The 9,720-nt window shown below is 41.0% G+C and overlaps 1 protein-coding gene across 1 annotated transcript in view; it reads right to left on the minus strand.

Annotated features, from left to right (window-relative positions):
• Positions 1-5,278, minus strand: part of LOC139667208 (collagen alpha-6(VI) chain-like) — a 66,034-nt gene extending 60,756 nt beyond the window's left edge. The window contains 4 exon segments of the mRNA XM_071546642.1: positions 1,312-1,399; positions 1,402-1,769; positions 2,722-2,826; positions 5,239-5,278. Of these exon segments, the coding sequence (XP_071402743.1) occupies positions 1,312-1,399; positions 1,402-1,769; positions 2,722-2,797 (532 nt within the window). The 5' untranslated portion in view covers positions 2,798-2,826; positions 5,239-5,278.
• Positions 5,279-9,720: the final 4,442 nt, after the last annotated feature.

Consider the following 9,720-nt stretch of genomic DNA (forward strand, 5'->3'; position numbering starts at 1 on the left):
AAAGACACTCATTTGGAGTAATATTTGAGCCTTTACACTGTGTGGGTCCATGTTGTTAATATTCTAATGCAACATTCAATGTTCTATTCAAAGGGTTTTTACATTTCTATTCATTTCTCTGAGAGAAAATTAAACCTAAGGGACCAAAGATCCTGAGAGTCTTGTGGCCTGTCTTCAGCAAATGTAATTCCTCGCTAAGTCTTAATTAATTTTTATCTCAGATGGATTATGATGCTGGGCAGCAAATCGAGGAGCATTGCACAAATAAGGAAGCGGGCTTGTGATCAGAAGGCTGCTGGTTCGAAACCCTAGTATTGCTGTGAAAAAAACGGCACAGTGAGTGAGTAGCGCTGTCCCCTCACTTGACATTTATAATCAATGTGGGTAACACTATTTGGATAGTCTAATGTTGATACTCAACTTACTATCAGGTGACAAAAAGAAGTGTCACTTACCTATTTGGTGTATTCCCACAGACTATGTAACCCTAACCCTGACTGCAGTCTAACCCTGACCCCGTTTTTAAATCTAAACACAACCCTGACCCTAAACTGACCCTATTTCGAACATGAAGCCCAACCCTAAGATTAACCTTAACCCAGACATTGAATATCTATAGAGGTTTTTCACACAATTATGAGTATCTGTTTAAACTCAATATGCTTTTCAGTGACACATTATAGTCACTTGATAGGAAGCTGACCACCAACATTGCACTATCCAAATAAAGTGGGACCTCAATGAATCCTTGAACAAGGCCCCATCCCCAACTACTCTTGTGGAGCTGCTTAGTGGTAGCCTGGTGTCCAGCCCCTATGAATCGCCATGCAAATTAGAAGAGTGCTGGAAACTGTGATTCATAGGGGCTGGACACTAGGCTAGCTTAGTGGCCAACAGTAGCAGATTGTTGTACTGGGCAGCTGCCAGTGTGAATGTGTGGAACTGGATGAATGTGAACCAAGGCATTGCATGGATACTCAATTATATCTTCTTTAGGCTGCGTGAATTAAGGTTTAAAAAAGCCATAATCACCACAAGCTGTGTGCCAGCAATATATATCATCCTGAACAATGGTACGAGGCACACAAGAACTTTTAATTGTTTTAGGGAAATTTTCTTGGTCAAGGTAATTTCTCTTTCAGTCAAATTTGAAAAGGATGTCACTGCAGGGAAATTCTGTTGGCCATTGAGATTTCTGAAGAAAAAAAACATCAGCATTTCCATTTTTCTTCACTTTATCACCCTCCAGCTACTAAAGTTGGATCTTGGAATCACCAAGAGCTGCGTGGTATTACACAAATTACCTTGAACCGATAGAAGAAGTTGTCGTTTGGCTGTCGTCAGACACGCTGTAGACATGCTGGTTCTGTTCTTCGTCTACCTCTTTGATACCTATCGTATTGTGTACAAAATAATTCCCCTACTCTTCCTCTGCTGGGCGTTGCCGGCCCTGCTTCCAGGTCCTTCCACAAAGTTCTCGGTCAGTATGAAATCCAAGCCCAGCCCTGTCTGGGTGCCGCCCCCCTTGTAAGGCAGGTTGCTGATGTACTGGAGGATGTCTTCCTTATTCTGGTAGGTGTTGAGCAGGAACTCGGTGCGTGCCGTGGTGCTGTACTGGACCAGGCCGATGCGGACATGGTCAGACCCAACGTCAAAGCTGTAGACCAGTGTGTGCAGAAACTGACGGATCTGCTTAAAGTTCTCAGTGCCGATGCTCCACGACCCGTCGACCAAGAAGACGATGTCGGCCACCGCCTCTTGAGTGCAGACTGGGAGGGAGGGCAGAGCAGCTGATCGTCAGCTCACAGACAGGTTTTGCAGATGGAGAGCTGTAGGGTGCTACTACAAAACTTACCCCCAGGGTGGGTCTTGGTTCTTGGAAGTGTGTCAGGGATGCAAAAGTGTCAGTATGATCTAAAACTACAAGTAATGAGTTCCACGTGTTGTGTGCAGGCCGGGGGAAGGGGAGAGCAGCTTGTTGTAGGGTCATGGACAGTTTTTGGATGGGAGCAGGGATCTACTGCAACGCACTTACCTCCAGGGTGGTTCTTGGAAGCGTGCCATGGGTGCAAATGCGTGAGAATAATATAGAAGAAAGTGGTGGGCTTACACCTGGTGTTAATTTCAAAACGGTGTTGATAGTGCATACAGTGGTACACAGGCTGTTGACCCAACCCTATTCAGGACGGAGGTTGGTGGCTGGAATGAATCAGTTGCCAACATTCTTCTGCCTTTCTTTGTCACTTATGGTACGTTCAGACTGCGGGTTACAAAGTGACAGGACATCATTCATTTTCAATGGAAGCCGGCCACACAACGCTACAAACGCCAGAACGTAAAATGTAGCAGCAAGTCGGGCGAGCACAGCTACAAACTGAAGTTCAGCTGGCTTCAACTTTTTTCCACGCTCTGATGACGCAGTGAAGCGCGAACAAATCAAGGTAGTGTAGGGTCGTTACATTTACCTTATTATTGTTTACTCCATGAATTAGAAGAACGAGTATTTACCAAATAAAATAAAAATGAGACAAATGCAATGCTATGACAGCGTGCCAACGACACGAACTGTCAGCGACCACCTGAGCAACACTTTTCTGCTCCAGTAGATGTATATTTTGGACATTTTCTGCGTTATCGAATGCTGAAATGAGGCACGTTTGCCTTGATCCTTTACGTTCTGGTATGCAGGAAGTTAAGTCATAGCTGGGTAATCATACCCACCTGTCGTCTGAGCAGCGTTGCCATAGAAACACGCTGCTATGATGAGGCTGAAGAGAAGACCCCGCCTCCCCTCCATGCTGGAATGGCTCTCACGTTTCTCTCTACCTACAACACAGAGAGACTCGACTATGAATACAGAGAACAAAGACATATTTCCCATCTGGAAGGCTAACAGTTGAATTACATTATGTGGCATTGGGGGACACTTTAACTCCCAACATATCACGTTACCATGACTGCATACATTTACAGTATGGGCGGCCCCAGTGGGAATGGACCCCCTAACCCTGGCTAGTGTTAGTGCCTTGCTCTACCCAGTGACCTACACAGGGCCACAGGCTGATAATGAGCCTACACTTCTTGACTGAAGAGGAACTATGTTGAAAATATAAGGAGCAGTGTGATACTTCATGTCTTATGTCAGATATATTGCATAGCACACAGTCTCTTTAGCTTTACTTCCCAAGAAGCACGGCAAGAAGGGCGGCCTGCCACGATATGGAAGTGGCACAAGATACAAATAACATTTCCAGTAAAATTTTATGTCACATTTTGTCATAATATATGGCATGCTGCCTGAAAGCACATAGTGACTGAATGTTGAATGTACATATACAGTATATCTAGTGAGGTTCTGTTGTGTAGATTGGAGATCTGCAAACATTTCTCAGAGGCACCACTGCTGATGCAGAAATAATTTTATTGGTTGATGTAAACCTCAATGGGCGGAGCCAAAGAGCCACTAGCTATCTGGCTTGATTTGATTTGATTGATTTATTTCAATTTTGTACCGTTACACAAATAAACAAATATACAAACAAACAAATTTGCATGCTAGCTAACTAACTGATAGCTAGGCTAACTAGCTAACCTGTGAAAAAATACAATGTAGCCATACTAAGTTATCTATAGTTAACTTAGTTATCTATAGTTAACTTAGTATGGCTACATTGTATTTTTTCAGTTAGTAGCAGAGCGCTAGGCTTCATAATATTAGCTTCCTCTCTTACCTCTTGTCATTTTCACTGGGCTTCAGAAAAACTGTGGTTCTTTGGCTCCGCCCACTGAGGTTTAACTCAACCAATCAGATTATCTCCCCCAGATGTTTTTTTTTGCTCACTATGTGCAATTTCATGCATTTTTACATTATTTGAGTCACCTACATAGCATCTACATAGCCTAATCCAGTGATTCTCAACCTTTTTCATATCAAGGACCCTAATTTAGTCCACATTACGGCCACGGCCCACCATTTGATGAGATTTTGTCTCTCGGACCCAAATCTGAGAATATTTTTATTGTTCGATATGATTTTGTCCAGAATCCCATGACTATCTGTATTGTAGGTAGAGAGATAACAGACAAAACTATGATCAAAATAGTCATTCTTCTGTATTGTCTAATTGTGTTGAAATAATGGTAAATGAAATAATGGTGAAGTTTAACAATTCATCAGTTTGCTGGGGACCACCTGGAACCCCCTCAAGGACCCCTGGTGGTCCCCGGACCCCACGTTGAGAACCACTGGCCGAACCTACCCGGCAACCCCAGGCTTAGACCCTAATGCACACAAGGAAAAACTCCCAAGAGAAACCTTAGGAGGAAAACTTGGAAGAAACCTTGGGCGGGCTGAGGCAAATAGGGACAGGGGGGAAAGAGGGGAGAGAGACAGGTACGCACAAAGACAACTAACACACGGAGAGAGAGACATCCAGGTGGGAGCAGCAGCAGGGATGGGACTAATAATATTTTCTGCCACTCAAAACTGGCTCAAACTTCTGCTAGAGGAAACATGGCAAGGCAAAAGGTCAGCTCTCAAAATATATTAATATTTATGACACAACCGCCTGGATGAATACTTGATTCTGATTGGCTGGAGGGGTGTTGATTAATTTCAGATAACCACACGGCTCCTTATCTTTAAATGAATGCACCATGTTGAGACTTGCTTACAAATTGAATGATTTCACATTACTGAGTACAACAGATACACAACAACACGCTATAGGGATTATTATAGGAATATTATAGTGATATTACAGGAATATTAAAGTGAATGCCAGGAGAATATAGGAATATAATAGAGATACCATAGGAGATAAAGGAACATAGGAGCTGCAGTCTGTCTTCAGTTTTCTGATCATGCAGGTTTTGTTTGAACCTTCAGATTAGAGAGCCGAACATTTAATCGTTAAAAAAAAAAAATCGAAATCGCATTTTGATCCAAATCTCAGAGGCTACGGTTAATTTCTTCAGAGAGAGTTTGCTCCAAACTGGATTGGTGAAAAAGGAGTTTTTGAATCAAAACCTTTCATCATACTCAAACTCAGTAAATCTGCACATCCATTTATTTATCTTTTAATAAAATCACTTTTCTTTAAACAATTTTAAAGTTCTAAAAAATGTATGACAATAAAAATTATATGAATCGCAGTTTAATTCGCAATTGTATTTGTCAAATAATCACAATTAGATTTTTTTGTCAATATCTTTCAGCTCTAGATTACAGTAACCAACCTGTTTCTGTGTCTGAAGCCCTGTGGAGACTCTGGTTTGTAAAACCTGCAAAACAAATGAAGTTAATATTATTATTTTTTCTTTGCTGTTGGGAAACACAGAGCTCATCCACCGCTGAACCACTGACTCACTGCACATTACAGGACATGCAATGTCCCAAAGTATTTTTCTTTATAAAAAAACAAAAAGAAGTAGCTTTTAAGATGCCGTCACTATGCGTCAGATATGAAGTCAACACATCAAGTTTACATTCATTCTTTTCCTGAGCAGAGAATCTGCTCAGATCAGAGACGACAAAGCTGCTGAAACATCAGAAAGACTTTTACTGGATTTTATAGCGAAGACAGCTGCTGCAGCCCAGAATGATCACTGAGAAATGATAATAAATAACTAATAAACTCATAAATCCCTATTAGCCTAATTAATAAATCACTAATAAATGATGATTGAATGGTCATTTATATAGGTGAATCAACTCTGACCTCCAGTCTGTCATCATATATTGACTGCTGGTTGATTGAATGATATTTCTATTCCGCTCATGGCAGTGAATTATTTAACTGAAACATAAGAGAGTATGAATATGTAGGCTACATTAGAAATAGAAAATATTCAACTTTATCATCTGTTCACATACATACCCATAAATACCCATATAGAGACATAAATATCGCACACCTGTCTCTTTGTTTTATTGTAGCCTATATAGAGCAATTTGTAAACAAATAAAGTTATTTTAATATACTTAAAGTACCTGCCCCTCTTTTCTAATTAATATTTGTAAGATTTCATCATAACACAAACCAACATCAATATGAGCAAAAATGGATGAATTAATGAAGCATTAATTGATGTTTTTTTTCCCTTAAAAAGATAAATATCCCATTCTTGTTCTTACACAAACTAATTTACATCAGTTTGATATTGGTTTCTGTGATACAGAATCTGAATTCAGCTCATAAAGATTTGGATCAGACAGGTAAACTTTAATCTGCAGATCTAAAGGTGAGCTGACTGTCGCACAAAGCTGCAGCTTCCTACACAGTCTTTTCAATTTGCCCCGTTATCTTTCAGTTTAAATGTGATATTTAATATTTTCATGCAGATGAAGAGAAAATAAACTTACCGCTCCTCCGCTCCGCGTCCACTGCTGCGCAAAGTCAGGAGTCCTGTGGCCATGTAGGGAGGGGGGGGGGGGGGGGGGGGGGGCTCCTCCCACTCATAGTACACATCCTGATACTGATAGGCTACTACACTACAATACACTACAGTACTGTACAATACATCACACAGCAGCAGCCTGTCCCGCCCCCACCGGGCCGAGCTGGGAACACACACTCCAAGTCTAACACACCCCTCTCCAAAGAGGAGAGTGGGTGTGTGTGTGTGTGTCATTCTGCCTGGATGGTGAATGATATAAGATAAAACTTTAAGATGAAACCTTAGGATTAAAATTTTAGATTCAACTGTAAAATGACATTTTAAAATGGCACTTAAAATTGGAACTTTAAGTTGAAACTTTAAAGGTGAAACTGTTTCTCTCATATTAACCCAAATCCTCCTCCAGCAGCTCATCATGGGACCAGAGGGTTTCTGTGTTCCAGTCGTCCTGTTCTCCATCTGAACCACACGAGCTTCAGTGAGCATTTATATCACACGTTTCAAAACCAACACTTACAAAATGCCTTTCCTCCTCATACAGCGGTCTGTTTAATGGAATGGGATCAGGCTCAACAAGGAAAATGTATTTCAGTTTCATTTATTTTCGTTTATCAGGCTTTTCTGTCACAGTTAAAGCTCCAAAACACAGAATCACCTTCCTCCTTCAAGCCACCAGGGAGGATTGTTTTCATTGTCTGCAATCAACACTCCATGATGAATTGTTATATCAGAGAGATATTTATTAGGCTACATCAGGTATAATAAATGTTTGTACCATTTCCAGGCCATTGGCCCGCTCTGGCTGTAAAAGAGGCTTCTAACAACATTACATATATGTATATATATATATTTATATATATTAATTTATTTATTTATACATACATATACACATATATAAGCGCTGAAACCCAACAGTGATCAATAGACTGAACTCAGCTCAGCCCGGGGAACTTGCTGTTACTTCAGGTAACAGCAAACACCAATTAGAAAGTCAAGTTAAGTCAAGTTTACAGATAGCTTACATGGTGTCAGATTTTAACGTTAGCAGCTTTGTGTCTGAGCAGAGAAAAGCTCCTCTCTGATCACAAACGTCTACATCTGACTGCCAGACTCGGTCTTAGTTACGCTGAATCAGCAGTTTGAGTCGTGGGACAGGAACAGACTGGACCGGCAGGTAGGCATGGTGGCTGTAAAGGTTTCCATTTGTGTCCCAGGTCAGTTTGAGGTTCTGGTGATTCATGTTGAAACAGGTAGAGACTGCCCTCTCATGATCTTCCTTGGTTACTTCAGAATTGGTTATTATGGGGGATTTTAACATGAACTCATCTCATGCAGCTGATGGCTTGAAAGATATATGCTCTGAGTTAAATCTGACCCAATTAATTACAGAACCCACACGACCAAATATGAAAAACCTTGGCAATTCCACTCTTTTAGATCTCATTCTCACTAATAGGCCCCATACTTCTCAGCATAGCTGTATGTTCTCAACAGGCTTCAGTGATCATTGTCCAGTTGGCTGTATCAGGGTCACTAGAATGAAGAGGTCAGGGTCACAGTTCATCTGTAAGAGAAGGTCTTTTAATTTAATTTGATGAACAAGCATTTCTACATGAGCGATATCATAGTGATCTCTCTTCTACAGCTCTGGTTCCAGATGCTGAACCGGCCCTGGAGCATTTTTTTGTCTATTTTTAACTCTGTAACTGAGACGAGTTAAGAACAGATGTAACTCTTGGTTTACTCCGGAATTATGTGGTCTTATTTCGCAGAGGAACAAAGCATGGGTATTGGCCAGATCTACTAAAGATCTAATAAATGTACGTTCATGGTGAAAAAGGGCTAAGTCTACCTTCTACCTGAACAATCTGTCTGATTGTGGAAACAACTCAGCAAAATTCTGGAAATTGGCTAAGTCTCTTAAGGGCAGTATCTCAGCCAATCATAATGCTGGACTCTGGCCCTTTAAGTGACGAGAGGGAGATCTGTAATGTTTTTAATCATCATTTTATTGATTCAGGCTCTCTATTTGATAAATTGAATGGAGTAACTAATTCACAACTAGCTCTAGATGATAGGGTCAGTGATACAAATGAGGAGGTGCCCTTGGCTTCTCCCCATGGAAGTGTTGGGCTTTGATAGGGGCAGGTTTGGTTATTAGCAATCAATAACTAATAATCTTTGGAATTATTAATATTCATAAAATTATCCATTCCCCCAGTCCCTCCCCCCATATTCTTGTGCTGGTGTAGTGTGGGCCGATCATATAATGAGTGTGGTTCTGGGGCACAGTGGGAAAACGAGAGACAACGTACCTCAAAGCCCGTTTCACACCGTTTTGAGGAAACATGACGTTGAAACCGCAGCAAAACGGTGCACACTGTTTTCAGATTGAACGTGCCCCTGATCTTGCTGAGGATCTTCATCGAAAGTCCCGCTTGAATTACTATGAGTCTGGAGAACGTGCCAGTAAACTTCTGTGTCATCAATTTTCATTACTGAAATTGGCTTAGCTAATGGTGGTAGCACCACAGAACAAAAGGGTATAAATAAACAAGAAATCAGAAGCAGGGGATAATATTTTAATTGCGGAGTTCTTCAATAACTTAGACACGCCGTCCCTGGATCGAGACGATGTTAATACACTTGAAGAACGCCTTACACTGGCTGAAATTGAAAGAGCCATTAAAGGATCTAAGTCAGGGAAAGCACCCGGCCCAGATGGCTACCCAATAGAATTTTATAAAGTTTTCTCTGCAAAATTGACACCACTTTTATGTGAAGTTTATGAGGAAGCCTTGCAGAGGAAAACACTCCCTCCGACAATGACACAGGCAACAATATCTGTCCTTCTCAAAAAGGGTAAAGACCCATTAAAATGTGACTCCTATCGTTCAATTAGTCTGCTCTGTTGTGACTACAAAATTTTGACTAAGACCCTTGCGGCGAGACTTGAACCAGCCGTGCACACGATAATTCACAAGGACCAAGCAGGCTTTGTGACTGGCAGGCAACTAGCGGGCAATTTACACCGTCTCTTCAATATACTGTATTTGCCAAACACTGCTCACACACAAGAGGTGCTAATATCATTGGATGCGCACAAGGCCTTTGATAGGATTGGTAACACTTTATTTGGATAGTCTGCCTACAGAGAGTCTACAGAGTATTTGTAACATTTCAACAGCTTATTAGTTGACATTCAACAATTCAACTGTTTCGCTTTGTCTGTAGATGTTTAACAGATTATCTAGAGAGTATATGTGACAATTCATGAACATACCTACATATTCTCAGAATATTTTAGTTGAACTTGAACTA

The sequence above is a fragment of the Centroberyx affinis genome, unplaced genomic scaffold (assembly GCF_046629955.1).
Source record: "Centroberyx affinis isolate AG114_WGS23_722 - 3 ecotype Tasmania unplaced genomic scaffold, CSIRO-AGI_Caff_v1 ptg005367l_1, whole genome shotgun sequence".
In the NCBI taxonomy this organism is placed as follows: domain Eukaryota; kingdom Metazoa; phylum Chordata; class Actinopteri; order Beryciformes; family Berycidae; genus Centroberyx; species Centroberyx affinis.